The following is a 21,791-nucleotide window of genomic DNA, read 5'->3' on the forward strand; positions in this document are numbered from 1 at the left end:
TGCGCCCTCTCCCGCCCGCCCGCCCTCCGCCCGCCCGCCCGCCCTCCGCCGCCCTCCACCCGCCCCGGGGTCTCTTTCCCCCTTCCTCCTCCTCCTCCTCCTCCACCCCCCCTTCCTCCTCCGCCCGCCCGCGGGGGCCCCCTCGCCTTCCCGCCCGCCCCTATTGTTCCGCCCCCGGCCTCCCGCCCTTCCCCTTCCCGCCCGCTCCCCTTTTCCCCTCAGTCGCCTCGCGCCTGCAGGTAAGCTTCAAAATTCTCTCTCCGCCCCCGGCTATAGCGCTAATTTCACTCTTGCCATCTTTCTTAGCGGGCCTCGGTCCTCGTCACGAGCCCCGACCTCGCGTAGTCTCGCGTGAGCGTCTACCCCCTGTTTCTGCCTGCCCGGCCATTCACGCGAGGCCCTGGCTCCTTTGCGGCCTACTAGGCCTCGCACAAGGCCTTCCCCCCTCCCCCCCCGCCTTTTCCCGGTGGCCGCTGCGCAGGAGTTAAGGAGAGCGCGCGCGCAGTTGGGGTGGCGGCGGTGGATTTGTTGGTTGAGGAGGGTGGGGGGAGGAGAATGGCCGACTTGCTGGCCTGGCGGGTGAGCGCGGCTCCCCGCGGGGGTCAGGCGCTGGCGCAGCCACGCGTAGAGACACTGCTAGTCCCGCCCCTCCCCCTGGGTCGCAGCGCCCCCCCCCGACCGAACCGTTTTATTATTTTTCCTTTTCTAGTCGAGGGATTGCGGGGGGCGGGGGAGCATTTTTTTTTAAGTGGAAAGCACTAGGGTGACCATGGGGAGGGGGAGCCTGCGGAGTTAAAGGGTAGATGGGCTCCCAGTTACCGAGTTATTCAGGACGTTCTTTCGGGGTAACGAATTTTGAAATTACAAAATGCCTGCCGATATAGACCCAGATCGAGCTATTTATAGAAGGGGTAATGGACTGCAGGATTAACAGCTGGATTGCTGGGATTGTGTACACTTATACTGACCTAGTCAGGAGAGAAATCTGACAGATTTTTTTTGGTTGATTTGGAGTTAAAATGCACCTTTGTGCCTTACCTCAAAAATGGCTTCAGATAGGTTTTCAGTTTTCTTGCCCTTTCTGTATTTGTACAGTGCTTGTTATTACATTTGAATAAGTAATTAAACTGTTACTTTGCTACCATAGATTATTAAAAAAAAGTCATTCTTACAGACTTAACTCTGTCCCATCTCTTTCTATCCCCGCCAGCACTTTTATTTTCCCATGATTGAAAAGTTTTGAATTCTGGAATTTTGCCAGCAATTAATTATTATGAAAATGGGGGGAGGGGTGTTTTGGGGCTGCAAAACCCATCTTTTAAATAATCACACTCTTAAGATACCCATGAGGCAGCTTGCCTTATACAGAATGGTCTGGAAGCCACTTAAATGCTTTTAAATATGTAGGGTAAAGGCTTTCTGTTAGAGCAAAGTTAGAACGATGGCTAGTTGTGTGAAGGGAAAACTAGCTGTAAGAGAGCCATCATTGAGTTTTGAAGGGAGGGATCCTTGAAATTTTACTAGAGAAATTGAACAAGTTTGGAAAGAGCCTATTTTTAAGATGCCATTGTTAAGTTTTAAGGCAGTATTATAAGCAAAGATACACATAAAAAAACATTCTCTTCACATAATGTTCTAAAACAAATGTTAAGAAATTGAGGATTGGCGGGGAAAGGGCCTCCTCGATAGGAAAGGCTGGTGTTACTGTTGTTTCTTAAAACAACTACACAATAAATTTTTAGCAATACCAGTTTTATTTTATTTTCTTTGGAAAAGTATTTGAGAGACTTGAATAAAGACTTAGAGGTAGCAAAGGTTAATACCCAGGAGCAAGGAAAAATTTAAAAATCTGAGTGATTTATCAACTTGGGTTGGGAGAAGGCTGTACTTAAATGTATTGAGTCATTTCCTTGAGGGGAATATGGAACACCAAGCCTACATGGAGGGCATTTCAAATAATAGTTTTTTACTGAGGTTGTTGATTTAAATCCTTCAAAAATTCTTTGGTGTCATTTATTGACATTTAAACTAATGATAGCTACATCTCAATTTTTTTTACCTAGGAATTACCACCAGTAAGAAAATTTACATACATGTCCTCTTTAGCTTTCAGCCTGAGCTGCTCCCTAGCAGAGAAGCAGAAGGTCATTTGCCCTCTTTGTAGTTGGTTGGTTTGAGGTTTGTCCTCATGGTTTCCAGGTGTTTCTGTATCCCGTTGAAACTTAATTCTGCTGAAGGACAACTAATGCATGTTCAGCAGTTCCCCTTAGAACCATTGCCAATTGAAGGAATCTTCCTCATCCTGAGAGTCAGCAGAAACCTGACAATTAATGAGAGCCTGGAAAGTCTCCTTCCATACCCTTAACGGAACCTGAGCTGTTAATGCAGTTGTGCTGGATGTATACAGCCAACTGATTGCTGTAACTTAAGGAAGAGTCAGTTACAAAACATTAATAATGGTGAAAATGGCAGGGAAATATTTTTCTTCTATTTTCTTTTTCTCATTTTGGTCATGTTTGCATTTCAGTTTTTGGCTTTCACCCTCCCCCACCCCCCACCCCCCACCAGTGACCAAAGATTTGACCACTCAAAGTCCTGCTCCCTAGAACACTGCTCAACATGGACACCGGTGTGATTGAAGGTGGATTAAACGTCACACTCACTATCCGGCTACTTATGCATGGAAAGGTATGCATAACCAGCTTGGGAAATTGGGTCATAGTAACTGCTAGGGGAGGGGCCAGGAAGAGAGGGCAGTATCTTGGAGCTCATCAGATTAGCACTGTAGGGTGTCTGGCTTTAACACTCTTCTCAAGCAGTGTAGATCTGAGTGTAATGGTGAAATGGACAGACTTCACTGGGAAGCTCCACTGAGCAGGAAAAGCTTAACTAGAAGCTAGAGCCAAAGACTGTGTCATAGCTGGACGATATGATTTTTCTCATAAAGGTTGCTATGTCTTGAGATAGTAGATTTCCTCTGTTCAAACAATTTTAGAAAATTTCGGGGGGGTTGATATGTTTGATGTGTTAAAAATAATTTATATTGAAAAAGAAGGTAAAAGTTTAATCACTTCTTAAAATTCTTTGAGACCATCACATACATTTTGAGTGAAAAGAATATTCCCGCCCACTTCCCTTCCCAGTGATTCTTAGTTTCTTTCCATTACTTTCATGGTAAAAAATTCTTTTTTATGATAATGAACACTTCGAGTTCCTTCAGTTCCTTCTTATTTGACACTAGTTTTCTCCACAGGAAGTTGGCAGTATCATCGGAAAGGTAAGACAGTTTCACTTCAACTCTAATTACTATTTAGTCAGTGTGAGTTGAATAGCAGTTTGAATTCACTCTTGACTTTTCCTCTTCCAGAAAGGAGAATCAGTTAAGAAGATGCGCGAGGAGGTGAGTTATGTGGGGGTATTTTGGGGACTGTTAGCTTGGGAAGTTAAAAACATAAGCAAATACTCTGTTTAAGGAGAGATTAGAAGGGAAGGTCTCAAGAGAAGATGGTAGTATTTTTCCGGCTTGGTTATTTGTAATTACAAATAGTATGCTGGGAAATGTAGTTCTGGCAAGTCTCAGTTTATTCAAGACATAGGGCAACTTCTGTAGTTTCTTTGAAGACAAACTGGAACGATATTTGAAATGATGCTGATATTGCCTTGTAACAGGGTCATGTATATAGGCAGCTCCATGACCATCTTATTTAGGAAGGTTTGTTTAGTCTATATATGCTCAGGTCTTCAGTCTGTTTAATCTCTTGGTCCTGTTTCTTATCCAGAGTGGTGCACGTATCAACATCTCAGAAGGGAATTGTCCTGAGAGAATTATCACTTTGGCTGGACCCACTAATGCCATCTTCAAAGCCTTTGCTATGATCATTGACAAACTGGAAGAGGTTTGTTGTTATCTGTCCTCCCTCATTCTCCATTTTTAATTGCTTCTAGATAGCTTAGTGATTTTCAAAGGTTTCTGTAAATTCAAGGACAAAATGTAGACAATTGTAACGGAAAAACAATAAAATAAATTAATCCAAGGGCAGAATGGATTATAAAAAATTTGTAGATGGGTTCTTTGCTTCCCTTCAGCCTTCTCAAAATCTGATCATTGTAGTTTAAAAATAAGTCAACTTCAGTATTAAATAGTTTGACTACTGCCCAGGGACTCACTGTAAAAACAGTTTTAGAGGTATGCCACCACTGCATTAGTAAACTTGATGTCCCTAACTCACAGTCGAGTGAACAAAATGTCATTTTGTTAGGGTCCCTGCTGAACATTAATATTCCTCAGAAACACAGATGCCTTCCAACAGTTAATTTTTTAAAAAATCAGCCTGATAATTTTGTGTTTGAGCTATACTTGGAAGGAGGGAATATGATTTATAGGTTATGTATCTAAAGGGAAATGCTGATTTCAGGCTTTTTGGCAGAAGGGGTTTTTTTGTTCACCAAGCCACCTCAACCTTCAGGTGCTGAATTGTCCTAGTCTTCTCTTCAATTTTCAGCTTCTCCCTTCTGCAGTAATATTGCTAATCACTAATTGATACTACAGGCAGAGGAGAGCTTCTGGCTGCTGCTTGATTGGTCCTTGGATAATTGGTTGCTGAAATGCTATTCTTGCCAAGATCAGAAATGTTACCTCTTGACCTGCAAGACCCTGCTAAACCAGAATTTAGGGCTTAAAAAACATTCAGAAAATGTACTGTTCACACTAGAACCAAATGAGAAACATGTCCTTGACTTTAAGATTTACATTTAAGCAGTTCCCAGGTCTAGTTACTATATAGACATTCAGCTGAGCAATGATATTTAAATTAGTTAACTTTCAGAAGGCTAAATTTAACTAGGTGAAAACCATGATTTTTTGGATGGAGTATATTGTAACAGCAAAGATTATGGCTTATGGATCCAATATAGTTTTTTTTTTTTTTTTTTTTTTTTTAAATTTCAAATCCACAGCTTTTTAGATGTTTGGGGACAGTACTCAGCCTCAATTTCATTTTTTCTACAATGCTGGTATTTCCAAGAAATTAAAACAGTGATATATAGAAGCGTACTACTTAATCTTTCTAGATTTCCAAGAGGAAGTAATGGTTATTTGAATTTAGGGTTTCATTATTTCATCTTTTAATATTTTATTTAATTTCGGTCTTGCTTTTCTTCAGTCAACTCATAATTTACAAAACTAGTAATTGTTTTTCTCCCTACCAAGAATGCCTTCCCCAGGGTGAATAAACCATATATAGGGTGAATTCTGAGGAAGTTTGTGGGTGTTACTATCTTTTCAGAAATACCTGTTTTGAGGGGGATATTTTTGGGTGTTTGTTGATAGCGATAATGATACATACAGTATGTTTCTTACTAAGAAAAGTGGTTCTGTTAAGGTAGTTCCGGGTTCCCAGGGGTCTGCTTAAAACTTGCTATATTCTGGCATTCTGACTAGCTTCTTTTTGTAGGACATCAGCAGCTCTATGACCAATAGCACAGCTGCCAGTAGACCTCCAGTCACCCTGAGGCTGGTGGTCCCTGCTAGTCAGTGTGGCTCTCTCATTGGGAAAGGTGGTTGCAAGATCAAGGAAATACGAGAGGTTGGTGACTTTTGTGCTCTCTTTTGAAAAGATAAGTATTCTGCATATGGCTGCTTCTCTTATCTTGGAAAAGTTAGCATTTGTTGAGGTGAAGATTTTTATTAAAGTAACAGTCCTAGAATACAATTTGTTTATACTGGGATGAAAAATATTGTACAGTTCATTTATTTATTTACCTATCTATATTATTTATTTATACAGTTCATACATTTAAAGAACAATGAATCAGCCCTGTACAGTTTTACTTATTTATTTATTCATTCATACATACATACAGTTCATATATTTAAAGAACAGCGAATCAGCCCTGGCTAGTGTGGCTAAGTGGGTTGAGTGCTGAACCAAAGGGTCACTATTTGATTCCCAGTCAGGGCATATGCCTGGTTTGTGGGCCAGATCCCTAGGGTTGGGCGTGCAAGAGGCAACCACACACTGATGTTTCTCTCCCTTTCGTTCTTCCCCTCTCTCTAAAAATAAATAAATAAAATATTTAAAAAAATTAAAAACCTAAGACCGAAAAAGTTAACCAGAATTTCCAGTTTTTCCTGAGGCTGCATAATTCTTTTTCATGTATAAAGAGTTTACGATTTAATACATAATAGTAGCAATTTTCTTCTTTGGGCAAATTCCTAAATATTAGAGGGAAAACAGGAAGGTATATTGGGATGTAAAGGTAATCTTGCTCTCCTTTAAGTTATGGAAGTTACGTTGAATTGTGGAAGCTTTTAACTTACCTAGAAGTTACTGAATTGAATATTAGAGTGAAATTTAACTCCTAAAGGAAAATGAGTTGAAGTTTTGAGGAGCATGTTGTACAGACCATGAGAATAGGGGTTTGATTTTATTCATTGATGTATTCCTAGCACCTAGAATGGTACCTGGAACATAGAATGAGTTTAATTTAAGTATTCAATAAATTAGAATGAAAGGTGGGTGACATTTGTGGGGATTTTGCTTGGGCCACAGTTAACATTAGCTCAGGAAACAGTCTAGAAGGACTTTTTTCTTGAGAGCAGGTTAAATTTAGGCTCTTATTCAGGCTTATTCTTGGCTTTCAGAGGCTAATTTATTTATAACTGTCATTAAATAGTCCTGTCTGGAATAAGGGAAGAGTGGAAAGGGAAGTTAAAAGGGGTAAGATAGGAGGTGGGATGAGTCTGCTGAGCTTTAGGGCTCTATGAAGTTGCTACTGGGAGAAATTGGAAGAGTAAGTATGAGCTGTTTTTCTCTGATTTTAACTTTCTTTTTACTCCAGAGTACAGGGGCTCAGGTCCAAGTGGCAGGGGATATGCTCCCCAACTCAACCGAGCGGGCCATCACTATTGCTGGCATTCCGCAATCCATCATTGAGTGTGTGAAACAGATCTGTGTGGTCATGTTGGAGGTAAGCCCTCAGGCTCATGCTGAGAATGGGGGGAGGGTGATTCTAGGGGAGACAGACTAATCTATATTTAGTAAGACTAGAATTAGGTGAAGCTGTTAGAAGTCTCCAGTGGGGGTGGGAAGAGGTTCCCTGAGTTCATGTTCTTCCCCCAGCTTTGGCTTTTCTTATAGTGAGCAAGAATAGAAACTGCTAAGCAGCAGTGATCTTTCAGGTTGTAGCAATTCTAGTGGGATTGGTAGGGGAAGTTTATCTACTGGACAAAAGATGTATCTGGGTTCCTGAGAAGCTAAGTTAAGTTGCCTTTTAAATTTACAAAAATTTGGCTGTGTTCCACTTTGACATGTTTTTTTTAAAATTCTGTGTTTTGTGGCAGGATTATATTCAAAGTGGTGGTTATGTAGAGAAAAAGTGTATCCATAATGGTGTTTATGAATGATTTACGAGGTCCTGGTATGTGCCATTTAATTAAAGCAAGAAATGCAAAATTAAGGGACATTAAAACTTTTTAGAGTTGTCATACAGAATTGGTTCCATATTGGTGACACAGGAGAATAGAATTTCCAGATAGAGTTCAGAAAAATACTGATGGAGCCTTTGAACTGTTTATGGACAGTGTCTGTATTATCCTAGATGTGAGTTAACATTTGTGTGCTGTATTTCATATTTTGGCTTAATTTCCTATTCAGGCCAAAATTAAGATCTAAAAGTCACCAACTAAAATGAACATATATGAACACAGAAGTTTTTCATGTTCATTAGACTTATTTGAAAACATGGAAATAATGCCTAAATTATTATAGGGGAATTTACCTTGATGAGAATTAGTGTGTGCTGTGTAGTCCATGGATCATCTTATTACTTACATTAAAGGCAAGTAACTACAGATGATTTCAGATGAGGTATAGCCAGAGACAACATTGGTAGGTGGGGGAATGGAAATGCAGTCTTTAACTAACCTGTGTGAGCTTAAGCCACACAGCTGAAGCAGCTTTGAAACCTTATCTCTTTTTGTTTTTTTCCCCTCTGACTCTCTCCCAGTCCCCCCCGAAGGGCGTGACCATCCCGTACCGGCCCAAGCCGTCCAGTTCTCCGGTCATCTTTGCAGGTGGTCAGGTAAGAAAATTCTTATTGCTGGGCTAGATATGAACAAGGATTATATTTGAAATGTCAACTTTGCCAGCAGCACATCAGGCCACTGCATGCTTGCTGAAACCTTTACTCTGGCCATAGTTTGACCTGCTTTTAGTTTTGTTTTTTTTTTTATTTTTTGTATGGGAGAAAGCTATGAATGCTAAGCCCTTACTTAATTTTTAGTAGGCAAATGGGAGTTTTGTAGGCACTCGAAGAGGTAATTTACTTCGTGATTTAAGGTGGGTTGGGTTAGAAAAAAGGGTTAAATTTTAAATTAATTGCCTTGGTGTTACTACTTTCCCTACCCCATCCATACATTTTTATGTGTGGGGTATTGTTTAGAGGTCTGAATAAAGGTAGCAAAGAGTTAGACCTCTGAAGGCAGTTCTGGATAGTGGTCTCAGAATTGGGGTTCCAGAACTTGAGTGTCCTACAAACTTCCCTTCCCCTCACCTCACCTCACCTCCCCTACTCCTACCCTTCACTCCCAAACTCCAGTGTGTTGTCCCCCAGGCTCTTAACCTCATAAACACTGGTTTGAACCCACATGGCATAACAAATCAGCTGGGGTAAGGGTTCAGTGTGCAAGAACAGAAGGGGAGAGCATGTTGAGCAGTGGTGCTCTGACCTTTGGTGTCTGAGTAGGAACACCAAAGTGCCACCCCCTTGGGCTCTGTACTCCTTCATCCACCTAAACTCTTGATCCTTGGCACATGGTTTATTATGAAGTTAGATTTTTATGACGAGCACTGATCACCATGGTAGTTTTTATGCTTTGTTGGTTATTATTTGAGGAGTAGGTAGGTCAGTTTTTTAAGTACTGGAGTTCAGGTTGGAATAGTGACTTTTATCTTGGTAGCTGCCTAAATTCGTGCATTACTCAAAATTGCCTTTTCCACATAGGGCTGCCCTGTGTATAAGCACGGGTTTTTTTGTCCCATCTTGTATTTGAACTGGGAAAGCATAAACTTGAAGTCTGTCTCATTCACATTGTGTTGAGTTGGCATAAAACTGAACAAGTTTTGGGGAACTTAGTTTGTCATGTAGTTCGGGGAGTTTTCACAAGAACTTAATCATGTCATAGTGTTAACTGAAACAGTTTAGTACCTTTCTTTTAATGTTAGCCTTGTACAAACTGGTTTGATCAAAGGACTTTCAGTCAGTCTGGTTTAGGGGCAGGATAAGAAAAGGCCCAGCCAGAGTCAGTGTAGCAAGGCTTAGCTTTAGGAGTTTTTTTCCTTCTCCCCAGGAACTCCAGGTTCCTGCTCTTCTGGATTCTTCTGCTCCCCATTGGGATTATAAACAGTCCTGGGATGGGCGACAACAATCCTTTCTATTTATAATTCTTCATTTCCCTTTCCTCCCCCTACCACCCCCTTCTTACCTCTTTGCTTCCCTCCCTTCCCTCCCCTCCCTCCCTCCCTCCCCTCCCTCCTCTTTATTTAGTTGACCACCCTCTAAAAGCTTGCAGCTTCTTCCATGAGTGGCCCTGTCATGGATTATTCACATGGGCCTTTTTAAATGGACCAGTTCATGCAATGTCCACAGGGGGACCTGTGTCTTTTGTTCCTTTGTGAGAAAGTGGGCTCTATAGGGGTTCAATTTAATCCCACACTGACCAGGAGCTGGTATCAGCTCTGTTGCCCTACCCCTTTATTCTTACTGAAAATAGCCCAACTGTGCAGTATGAAATCTGCCTCTAGGTAACTTTTTTTTTTGATTGACTGATTGCAGCTCGTTTCAAATTGTGTTGTGAGCTACTTTTTAAAGGAAAAGAAAAATTAAACAACTTTTTTTGTGTGAATTTCATGCTGGTGACAAGGTGCCGGATTGACAGCCCTGGAGACTGAAATCCTCTATTTATCCACAGGACAGGTACAGCACAGGCAGCGACAGTGCGAGCTTTCCCCACACCACCCCGTCCATGTGCCTCAACCCTGACCTGGAGGGACCACCTCTAGAGGTGAGAGGGGATGTTCAGTCTCCAAGGCTCACTCAATCCTTCCGCCTCAGCCGAGACTGCCAACACGCGGGGGGCCAGTGGCGCTGGTGATTTTTGTGCTGTGGACACCACCTGTCCACGGGGACCTGGACTGACCCCCCCCACACCTCATTTCACACAGGCCGAGTAGCCCACCAGATGGTAACACCAACTCTCCTTTTTTTTTTCTTTTTGTTCAATCCCTCTTCCTTGTCTCCCACTCCTCCCCCATTTTCACCTTCCTACCCCAACCTGGGTGCACTTGTGGGGGTACTGGCCACTGATGTGAGAAGCCTCACATCGTTTTAGCCAGCCAGTCCTTCCTTCCCTGCTTTTCCTGCTCCTCCTTGTCCCACACCCCATTGCCCTGGAGACCCAGCTCCCTTTTCGGAGGTTATGGTGTGGGGGGAGGAGGGTGTAGTGGGAGCTGCAAGTACCTTGTATGGAGGGGAGGTGGGAGAAGGCAGGATTTAGAATACTGAATTTTTGTGTGTGTGTGTTCTGTGGTCATCTCCCTAGTGCTTAGGGACTCAGCTAGCTTCCAGTGCATTTAAGGTGTCTTTAGGCAGATGTAGAGACAAATAAGATAGGAAAGGGGAAGTGTTTCAAAACATGCCATGTAGGTTTGTGCAAACACAAATCACTTACATTACCATGATGGGTAGAAGGGTTGGGGTGGTTGAGGGCAGAGACCCTTTTTCTCCTGTGCTATCTTGTACACAGGGAGAAAGATGGGGGCTTGGTCAAGTGAGGCATTGCTTAATCCCACTTCCCACGTTTTCATTAAGAAACCCATGTGTATTTTGCCTTTGATTGCAGGGAATGTGGCTCCTTCATAGGCTTCCAAGAATAATTCATCATATTTAGGGTTTGAAGAAGGCCAACTTGGGTCTGACTGTATTTGTGAGATAGCATTTACTGCTGCAATCCCTGGCCTCCCCATTCTTTAATTCAACTCTGGCTTCCCGGCTAGTTGAAATCTGTCTTTTTCTTCCCACTGGGTGGCTGTCCGTGATTGGTTTTTAATAGGAACTGTTTTCCTCCTTTTGTAGGCCTATACCATTCAAGGACAGTATGCCATTCCACAGCCAGATGTAAGTTTTGTTTTTACTTCTTGTTTTGAAAAGCTCCCTCTCCCATCCAAAATTGTATCACTCCTTTCTTCCATGCAGGCAGAAATGAGTTGGGTCTTAAACTATTGCAGTATCACAAGGTGAATCCCACATTTCAGCCCTTAAATAATCTTTAATCTGGGCATAGTAGTACCCTGTTTGTCTTTTGACATTTAATCCCTGGAAATTATAATCTGGGAAACTATTAGGTTCTGCTTTCCTTCATGTTCCAGATTACTCTATCTAAAAGAGAAATGTTCCATGGTATTCTGTCATTTGTTATTTCTGGGCACAATTTAAATTGATTGGACTGTGCATCTCTGTAGCGAGTCCTTTCCAGGGCGGGTAGTGGGAGGTGGATTTGTCTTTGGGTATTCCTCAATTTGAGGTGATAATTATAAAAGCATCTGGAGGGGTGGTAAAAGGGCTTATTTACACACAGAAGGATAGGAAGGAATATTTGGGTATTCAACTCAATAAAACCTTCCTTGCCACTAAAAACTCATTTAAAAGGTGTTGGTGTTCAGACTTTGTTACAAGGGCATTTCTTTTTGCACTTTTCCTCTATCTTTACTAACCCTTTCAGGTGCTGAGCATTAGACGAGGGAAGTTGACTTTGGCTCTTGGTTAGTGGTGTAGGCCCCAGGAGGGGAAGTATACTTGAAGAGGGATTATTTTACAACAGCCAAGACAGTGTATATAGATGAAAAATAGCTGTAGAAACTAGTAGGGGGGTGGGGTTAAAACCCAGTTTGCTTTCATCCTAATCTCTGTCCTTCTTGCAGTCTCCTTGCCCCCTCATCTCCTTCCCTTCTCCCAATTCTGACAGAACCCTGCATGGTGTGTTTTCCCTAGCACCACTGCACAGTTTGTGTACATAGCCTGTCTGTGCTTGTCCCTGAGGCAACTTTTGTAATGGCTGCAAACACCTTCATTAAATAGCCCACGAGGGGGTGGTTCTTGGGCTGGCAGTGCTGCTTTACACACACCCAGAATGCATTCATTCTCTTGTACTAATTCCCCTTCTAACCCTTCATAATCTGCCCATTCCCAGAATTGTGGTAGGTGCCCCATTCTTACCCTCTGTTGTAGTTTTGAGTAGTAGAGTGAACTTCGAGGATAAGGAATTCTGCTTTTTCGAATTTGAATGTGCTTGAGCCCTGGCTCTGTTACTCTTCTAATGCCCAGCCTCTCCTGTTTACTCCCTGCAGTTGACCAAGCTGCACCAGTTGGCAATGCAACAGTCTCATTTTCCCATGACGCATGGAAACACCGGATTCAGTGGTATGGATACCTCAGTGTTTATTTCTGTAAGGTATAGTGCGAGACAGAGGCCAGCCCCAAGGTCTCAGTTTGACACCTGTTTAAGACAAACTTCGTACCCAGCATCCTGCTGGTTTAAACTTGCCTATCTTCTGTGGCTAAACCAAAGGAGGTAATGTGTTTAACTTGGTTTTCATTTGGGGTGAGTTATTCTTTTAAGAAAATAATAAAAAGGGGGCCCTGGAAGGTTTGGGTTGAGGTCTGGGGATGCTTATCAGGCAAAGGGTAGGCTGACATTTCTTCTATCCTCACTGCTGCCCCTTTGATCTGATTGGCACCCCCTTTCTCTCCACCAGTTCACACAGACCTGGGTAGAGACAGTCCATTTATGCCAAATTGTAGTGTTTTTGTTTTTGTTTTGGGCTTTTTTTTCTTTTCTTTCTTTTTTTTTTTTTTTTTTTCTGTATAAGGAATAACTTGTCCGATAGGGTTAGGATGAGACCACCAAACTCATTTTCACTTGTATCTTAACAGGCATTGAATCCAGCTCTCCAGAGGTGAAAGGCTATTGGGGTAATGATTAAAAAAAAATCTGTAGTATTCTACTGTTATATTAATAAACTGGTGGGAGTCTTGTTTCACTGCCCATGACATACCAGCAACATGCACATGGCAGAAATAAGCTGAGAGAGCAAAAGGTTGGGCCTGGTGCCCCTGAGGGTACCTTGGTGGATCTGGCCAATCCCTTTCTAAACATGTTGAGTTTAACAGCCACAGCTGAGAGCAGGACTAGCCTTGAGAAGAGTTAGCTAGCTGCCCTGTTCCAGTCCAGGTGCCATTTTGATGGGTGTGGGTGTTTGCTATTCAGATTTTTTTTTCTTTTTGTTTGGAAAACAATAAAAACCAGAACAAATTAATGAGCAGTTGAGCAAAAGACAGGGAATTGAGCAAAAGACAGGGAATAAATCTGGAGAAATGAACTTTCCTCACCTGACTGCCATTTCATTCTCTTTAACCTTCAAGTGTAGGTTAGGATAGTGTGTGGTGTGGGGGAGGTAAGGGGGGGGCTGGGTACTGTTAATATGATACAGGTGTATTTAAAGCAACTGCATGTGTGCCAAGAGTCCATGGTACCCAATAACAGGCATGATATTGGCACTGGTGCTAGTGAGCATCAGGTGAGATAAAATTGGAATACAACAGCTGGAAATTTTAAGCAGAAAAGGAGAGAAGTGCAGAAGGACTTGGTTAGATTTTGGTCCTGTTTAAGCATATCACACACCCTTCTCCCTTGCTTCCATCCCCTTACACATTAATAGGCTGGGCTTTGCAGGAAATGGCATGAAATCAGCTCTTCTGAGTGTACAAGGAACCTTTCCAGCATTATTTCTCCACCCCTCTACCCCTCTTGACTCCTTGGAGGCTTTCAAGTTAGTGATGAATCCCAACAGCCAGTGCTGGGTTTCCAGTTTGTTTTCTTCTGTTAGATTAATGTGCGGCTCAGTTGGGATTTGTAGGCTGTGCATTGAACTTCCTTGCTCTCTTCTGTCTTTTAGCAGGTTTGGATGCATCTGCTCAGACTACTTCTCATGAACTCACCATTCCAAATGATGTAAGTATAGTTAGTTGGGTGTCATTGGATGAAATTATGAGAATTGGTTTTAAAGAATACACATCTTAGCAGTTTAAGGTCTCAGGAGAGAAAATGGAGGATTTAGATGTCAAATTAAAATTTTTAAAGTACCTAAGCTGAATAAAATTCAGTGGAGACAAGTGGTAAAACTATTGAGTGTTTATGAGGCACAAAGAACCTTTTCATATCAAGTAGAAATTCCCATTTCCATTGGTTTCTTACAGAATCTGAAGCCTTATGCTTAAAGCAATGCAGTGGTCTTTGGATGTTGTATGTGTGCCGTTCAACGTGGTACACAGTACATGCAGCTATTTAAATTAATCCAATTTTTCATTAGTCATACCACACTTGGTATGTTCAGTGATCACTTCTTATTAGTATGTACAGTACTGGACAGAATGAATATAGACCAATTTTTAACTTTTTCTCAAGGTACAAAGCATTATAAACTAGAGTTCTTGTCAGTACAGTAAAGTGATCATGGCAGGATGAGTTTTAGGCATATTTGTTGCTCCCCATTTACCTTTATTCCTAGGTTTGTTATGATGAATTAGGTTTGTTATCATTTTGGCTCTGTCTTTGGGTTTACTCTCAAGAAAATGAACTGATGTTCCTAAGAGTCAGCTCAGTTGCCTCTGATCTGTAGTGTGGTCAGACAAAAGAATAGCTAAGAGTTGAGAGCAATCTATAACTCAGTCAGGAGTATATGAGTAGAGTGTATAGGATGCAGATAGTAGTTTCCATTGCCTTGTTCATTGACCCAAACTATAGAGGGCTGGAGGGGTGGACCTATTCTTAGACCTAGTCATGCTGTTATTAATTTGTTATGCATTCTTCTTTTTCTTCCTGAAGTTGATTGGCTGCATAATCGGGCGTCAGGGCGCCAAAATCAATGAGATCCGTCAGATGTCTGGGGCGCAGATCAAAATTGCGAACCCAGTGGAAGGATCTACTGATAGGCAGGTTACCATCACTGGATCTGCTGCCAGCATTAGCCTGGCTCAGTATCTAATCAATGTCAGGTAAGGGTTCCCTACCTTTTTTTGCCTTACTGATGTCAACACACAACTAATGTGTGTGTTGGGGAATGCTAAAATGCATTATTAAATGTGGGATTATTTGGGTAATGGGTGTGGGTAGGGGGTTAGGTGGAGATGGGGGGGCAGTTTAAGTCTAGTTCTGTTTTCATCCATTCTTAGAAGAAAAAGTAACCAGGTTGTAGTTGGTTTGCATGGGCTTGGAGAAGGGGAAATAGAATGCTTGAATTTGATCTTTGATAATTTTAGGAGTGCAAAGGTTGGGGAGCTTGTCTTCAGTACTAGGTCAGATGCTCTGATTAGAGCACCCATACTGAGAACCAAATGTGGGTCTCTTGCTGTACATGTCTGTCACATAGATTAGTATTTCTCTCAGTGATTGGGTTTAGGCTCCAGTGTACCCTTTAATTGAAATAAGGATAAGGAAGTAGTGTGACAGTAAAGCAGTTTCTTGGAGGCAGCCATTATCATTCTGAAAATGTCCACTGTTCTCAAATTGCAAATGTGTTTCATTGTTCAGAGCTTGTGGCAAGGGGGAGGCACAGGTTTTTAATATTTCAGAAATGTCAGTGTGTTTTCCTTTTTCCCCTCGTTGTATCTAATGACTTCGTGAGGTTACTGTTGTTACTAAACGCGTGATCGTAGCAGGACTAATCACAGTCCAATGGGCATCCTACAAGGCATTTTAAAAATATTTCTTGCTTTTTAAGCATAAATGCTTAAGCCACATTCTCATTGCTTACTAACATTTTAAACCAGTATTAGCCCATTTCCCAAGGAGCTTAGCTATCCTTTTCATGTAGCCTTTCTCTAGTTATTTACCACTATAACTATTTGGTCTCTGTTGAGTTTCTGAATCCTAGTGTAAGGAAAAGGAATTCACAAGTAAGAGTTCTTGTTGTCATGCTTATACTGACCATGTATTTATTACATGGTCTTTTATCCCTTTGCTAATTTATCAGTTCCCTAGTAGTGATTCTGTTTTTTCCCCCCCGGAGTCTTTTTATGCCTCTGGGTGTTCACTACTCTTTGTGTAGAAAACATCATTCTATGTTTGAATCTCTTTTCTTCTTCAGCTACAAGCACATCAAATTCTTCATGTTGAGGGTAAAAAAACTTTTTCACAGAAGCTGTTTACAAAGGTTTGGTCCTCTTGTTACTAGTTGAGGGTCGATGTTAAGTGTCAGGAGTCATGTTCTTAGAAGCTGGAAATCATCATCTTGGATAGGCTTGCCTAGAATATTGTCAGATGGTGTTTAAATGTAACCTGCTTGCCTGACTCCTTTCCGTTCCCCACCCTCATATGAAGTCAGTGGCTACATTGTAAGGAAGCAGAACTCTCCACCATTGTTTTTTAATTTAGTCACTCTTCATGATCATCCTGTTGAATGAAACTGTCCAGGCTATGGATTTGGGTTGAAACTTCTTGAAGCCTCATTTAACACCAGCATTTACTTCTTGCTTTCTCATCTTGGCCCAGTTTGAATGCAAAATACAAACTGGTTTTATTACTGATACTAGGCAAGAAAGATTTCTGTGCTTTCAGTAATGGGTCATAAGCATCTCTGCCCTGATTTTTGGCAACCCGAGTTCCTTTTTTTTTTATCCCCTCCTTTATGGATTGCTGTTGTCCTGGAATTATGTAAACAAAATGGAGTCTTAAGAGGAGCCTGTTTACCTTTGAGGAGAGTTCATCTCGTAGGGGGGTTGTCCACACAGACCTCAGCAGGTACCTGCAGGTTATTGCTATTATCCGGAGCTTATTTCAGGAGTAGATGCAATTTTTCTACTTGACTGAACATAAAGTTTTTGACAGTGCTTGAGTTTCTACTGTAAGGATTGTGTTACAAATATGGTCAGTCATAAAACAAAGAACTTTTTTCCTCGCCAGAAATGAAGCTTCCCTAGTTCTTATCTACACTTATGTCCTCGGGATTTTTCTTTGAAAATGTTACATTCTTTGAAGTTTGAGATTAGTCAGTGACCTACTTTGGTCTCTTTTCCCTGTTCATCCTAGTATATTGATTAGATTGCTGTGGAGATGGAAGAAAACTTCTATATTACAGAAAATTTTTTTTTTAATTCTGTGGGTTAATATCCCAAAACTTCACAAGTGATTGGTAGGTGAAACATTTGTTCCTTGTTTGGAGAATGACTGCTTTCATTTCCTGTTGAAACCTGTCCTTGACTTGTGGGTTGGATCAGTGTGTTGTACATGGAAGTGTGTGCTGTGTTTCTTTTTTCAATCTGTCAGCTTTTTCTTCACTGTAGCAGTTTTAAATAGCACTGTGGAATGAAATTTGGCAAGTATACATTTTTAGAGGGTGGGATATAAAAACTAAAAAGAAACAGTTTGTCACAAGTTGGTATTAGGTCTTCCTAATTGACAATCAGAGGCACTTAACTGATAACTGAAGCAGTTTTTGTCCTGTACTTTTTTTCCCTTTTGTGGTCTTCCCTTCCACCCACCCGGTTTTTTTTTGTTCCTTTTTTCCTCTGTTACAGTTTAGAAAACGCTAAACCCTCCTCCCAGGCAGCCTCCGTCACGATCCCTGATCACCTCAGCATCAACCTCTCTCAACCCTCCACCCCTTCTTCTTCTTCTTCCTCCTCCACCACCACCCCCTCGCTCGCCACAGCGGGGACCTCCGACGCACCCTCCAGCCTCCCCAACCCTCTTCCGACCGCCCCTTGTGTCTCCAGTCTGCTTGGCATGAAACCCATCCCTCTCCTGGCTCTAAATGTTGTGTCTGCTGCTAAGGGTTCCGGGGCTTCAGCTACCACCACCACCACCACCTCTGCCGTGCCATGTGTAACTAACAAACTGAAAGGCGAGAAACAGAGATTCTCCCCCTACTGATTGCATATTTTGAGGCATTCCCTCAAGTAATTCTTGGTTCATTTTGGTTTTTTGTTAACATTGGTGAGAACCAAACAAACAATTGTGAGCTTGTGACATTTCCTTTTTACTATTGGGGGGATAGTAGGGTGGGGGTGGGGGCAATGGTACCGTTGTTTAGGTTTTGGCCATTTCAGCTCAGTGCCTGTTTTCAGAGTCTGACTTGTTGAATACTTTATCTGGAGCCACAATTCTTGCTTTTTCTCACTCTGTTACTTTTTTGTAGCTTTATTCTGCCTTGCAATATAACAATGTGTTAGGCTCTGTGTTAATGAATAAAAGCCTCTCCGTTAACCTTTATTTTTTAAAAAGTTATTTAATGGTTAAGTTATCAGCTGGTCGTCTTGGCCAGATTTGTGTTTCTAGATGTAATAAAGTTGCCACAGTAAGAACCTTAGTTGACTGTGTGCTGTGAAGGGTAAAGGGGTGGGAACTTGTGACCCGTAGCTTCTTAACTAGGGAGTCTATAAAACTGACTGGACCTCTTTGTATCCCTGGTTAATTTTTAGTCCTTTGTCATTCCCCACAAAGAATGATGGGCCTGCCACAGGATTAAATCCTGAGGGTCTTCCATAATTGGCAAGAACCTTCTTCAGTGAACAATAGTTTCTCTGACTTTCCACATCCCTTACCTTGCCAATGGCAGCAAGTAACTGGGGTGTCCATCTCCGGCTTCTTGTTTCCTCTGGTGAGTGGTTACTCTGAGGAACTTTTATAGGTCATAAATACAAAGAGATTATTTCTTTACCCAGAATAGGGAAGCAATTTGGGAAAAGTCTCAAAAGTTTGCCAGCTTGTCTGTATTCCCCTGAACTGGCATTACTCCCACTTCCTTATCACATTGGGTAAACCTTGAACAACCAACCTGTGTGTGACATCATCCAAAAGTTGACGGGATTATGTCCTGGTCATCCTAAATTGACCCTGATTTACTAGACTAAGCTCCTTTATTCTTTCATTTCTTGTTTACCCTTCTGTCTCCCCACTAGCACTCTATTTACCATGAGTAGAAAATTACAATCTTAAGATTTGGAAGGGACCATTAATATCAACTATAACTCATGGATTACTCATTTATTCTATTTAACAAAAAAATGAGGCCCTAGGAAAATTCACACTTGCAAATCACATGGATGACTAGTGAGGACTTAAAACTCAAAGTGTACTTAATATCCCTGAAGACTTACTTTTCTTATTCTAAAACCTCAGTTCCTTCTTCATAAGAGGGTAGAAATACTGTAAGTATAATAGTAAAGGGCATCGGGTAGTATCCTGGTCAACCTGAATACATACTGCCAGTATAATGAAAGTATGATGCCCTTCCCAAGCAACACTTAGAGAAATGCTGCGAAGGTTTTTTTCCTGATAACTTTTTTCTAAATTCCTTTTGGTTTATAGCGTTAAGAAAAACTAATTGCTCGTGAGTATTGCATTATATATTTATTATCATGGTATTGTTGCCCCTCAAACCCAGAATGGGCCTATGAGGTATTTTTACATGTTGCAACTCCACGTGGAGGACTAGAGGGGCAAACTTCAGTTCATTGTCTAGATAGGACTTTTCTTGTTTACTTGCTAGCTGCTCCTTTCTCATGTAGTCCAGTTCTGCCTTAGGTGAGATGTTTTTGTAGTTTGGACTTACTAGTCTTGCTGATACCATCTTCCCCAGAGACTTTATGATTTTGTATAGTTCTTGATTAGAAAGCTTCTTTACCTAATGAGTTCTCCCTAAAGGAGGATGGCTGGGAAGGAATCCAGACGTGTAAGGGACTATCATCACCAAGAGTCTACAACATAGTACTTGCGGTTGGGTTTTCTTTGTCCCCTTTATACTTGCCCCCTTCTTTCAATCCCTGCTAAGACTGTGTGCATAAATTCTGGACAGTTCTTTCTAAGATCTCTTTGGTACTGAAGTGCTACCACCTTCTTGCATGAACTTAATTTTTTTTTAGGTCCTAGATCTAAACTGTTCCCAGCCATCAAAAGATCTTTTGAACTTTCAGTTCCTCCTTAAACTCTTATTCAGGGCCTGTTTACATTACTCTAGATTATCCCATTTTGTTGCTGGCCCGAATCTACCCTCTTTTAAGAACAAAATATTCTTCTTTATGCTGATGTGGAAATACCATTTCTGACATAAAATTAGTTAGTAGTTGAAAGACCCATCTATTTTATTGGCCATTGTTTTCCTTCCCCCTACTGGCCAGCGTTTGTCATTCAGTGTTGTAGAAGAGAGAAAGGATGGGGAAGTGTTCATGCCCCCTTGACTAGAGACCACAAATAGGTTATGCCTGACATTTGAAAGTCTTTTTGAAACAAATTTTTGAAGTGAAACTTTAGTTGTAATATATTAGTTCCGTTTACTAATACATGACAATGTAATGTAAACTGTCTTGCCGGCTACCTATTATCAGTGATGCCAAAGGCCTACATACTTTTTCTTCAAAGCCCAAAATTGGATTCTAGGGCTTCAATTCAAATGATGTATTTGAATCAAAGACCTGGTAGCTAGGTATGTGTTGGATGGAGAATTTGTCTTAATACCACAGATTTGGAAGCTTCTAGAATAGAATGAGTTAGGGAGTTACTAACACATTATTTTGGCTTTCACTTTTAAATCCTGAAAACTAGACCTAAAAACTATAGATTAAGTATACTTCTCATACTTACTATACTTGCTCCTCCCTCTCTGACATCTCTTAGCATTTAAAAGCATCATTATCTCTTAATAGTTAGCTAGTAATAGACTGTTCTAGAATAAAGATCCTCCTTTCCTTCTTCCCCACCCCCCCCACCAAATTATGAGTTTATTTAGCAAGTTACAGAGGTAGTAGAAGGGAGCCAGCTGGGCTGCGCAGGTTTAGGAAACAAGCTACAGAAGCAAAAGAAGAAGGGCCCTTGGAGCTTAGGGGAGAGAAAGGCAAAGGTATAATGCTCCTGGGAGGATAAGAGGGAAGGGAAAGGTCCATCCAGGTGAGCTCTCCAGAGGGGAAGAGTGGCATTTTTTTGAAGCTGTCTTAGCAGCATCGTGAGGCTATTTTTACGTAAATGTTTTCTAAACTATTCTGTCACTATTTTAGGAGGAGTGGAAATAAACTTAGCAGTAAAGAAACATTGCTTCTGCTTTAGCAGATATGGCTCAGTTAATGCAGCATCTTCCCGCAAACCAAAAGTTTGCAGGGTTTAGTTTTTGGGCAGGGCACATGTCTAGATTGTGCGGATTCAACCCCCAGTCCAGGCACATACTGGAAGCAAGGGACGATGCTTCTGTCTGGCATCAGTGTTTCCCTTTCTCCCTTCTCTAAAAGCAATGAAAAAATGTCCTCAGGTGATTAAAAAAACATTTGCTTCTGTATTTTGTGACTCTGACAGGAGACTACTATGTGGTATATTCTCAAAATGTTTTTTATAGAGAGAGGAACATCGATTTGTTGTTGAATTTATTGGTTGATTCTTGTATGTGCCTTGACTGGGAATTGAACTCTCACAGCCTTGTCCTATCGGGATGATGCTCTAACCAACTGAGCAACCCACAGGGCCATAAGGTGTTAACATCTCCCACGAAGGTTCAGAAGAGCAGTTTGAGGGATGCCCACAGTTGATAGCAAAGGTCCTCAGTTCATTTTGGTTCTGAGGTAATTTGCCCTCATGAAACTTGAATTGCAGGGATTACAGGCACATAGTTTTAGGTAACTCAAGGAATCTTAAAATGTTACCCCTGATACTGAAACACTGATTTTGTTTCATATAAACTCTTCTTCACAGT

At 41.4% G+C, this 21,791-nt stretch overlaps 1 protein-coding gene across 15 annotated transcripts in view; it reads left to right on the plus strand.

The window, feature by feature from the left end:
* PCBP2 (poly(rC) binding protein 2) overlaps window positions 1–21,791 on the plus strand; it is a 22,269-nt gene continuing 478 nt past the window's right edge. The window contains exons 1-14 of one of the 15 annotated variants that reach the window (XM_053661529.1): window positions 3–239; window positions 2,528–2,688; window positions 3,254–3,277; window positions 3,368–3,400; window positions 3,780–3,896; window positions 5,454–5,585; window positions 6,841–6,968; window positions 7,995–8,082; window positions 9,971–10,063; window positions 11,134–11,175; window positions 12,405–12,477; window positions 12,991–13,029; window positions 14,016–14,068; window positions 14,942–15,111. In XM_053661529.1, coding sequence (XP_053517504.1) covers window positions 2,620–2,688; window positions 3,254–3,277; window positions 3,368–3,400; window positions 3,780–3,896; window positions 5,454–5,585; window positions 6,841–6,968; window positions 7,995–8,082; window positions 9,971–10,063; window positions 11,134–11,175; window positions 12,405–12,477; window positions 12,991–13,029; window positions 14,016–14,068; window positions 14,942–15,111 — 1,061 coding nt within the window. In that variant the 5' untranslated portion in view covers window positions 3–239; window positions 2,528–2,619. Of the gene's footprint in view, window positions 240–2,527; window positions 2,689–3,253; window positions 3,278–3,367; window positions 3,401–3,779; window positions 3,897–5,453; window positions 5,586–6,840; window positions 6,970–7,994; window positions 8,083–9,970; window positions 10,064–11,133; window positions 11,176–12,404; window positions 12,478–12,990; window positions 13,030–14,012; window positions 14,069–14,941; window positions 15,112–21,791 lie in introns of all 15 variants that reach the window. The other 14 variants (XM_053661528.1, XM_053661527.1, XM_037137571.2 and 11 more) reach the window with 14 other exon arrangements.

The sequence above is a fragment of the Artibeus jamaicensis genome, unplaced genomic scaffold, assembly GCF_021234435.1.
Source record: "Artibeus jamaicensis isolate MK-2021 breed Jamaican fruit bat unplaced genomic scaffold, CSHL_Jam_final contig_233, whole genome shotgun sequence".
Taxonomy (NCBI): Eukaryota; Metazoa; Chordata; class Mammalia; order Chiroptera; family Phyllostomidae; genus Artibeus; species Artibeus jamaicensis.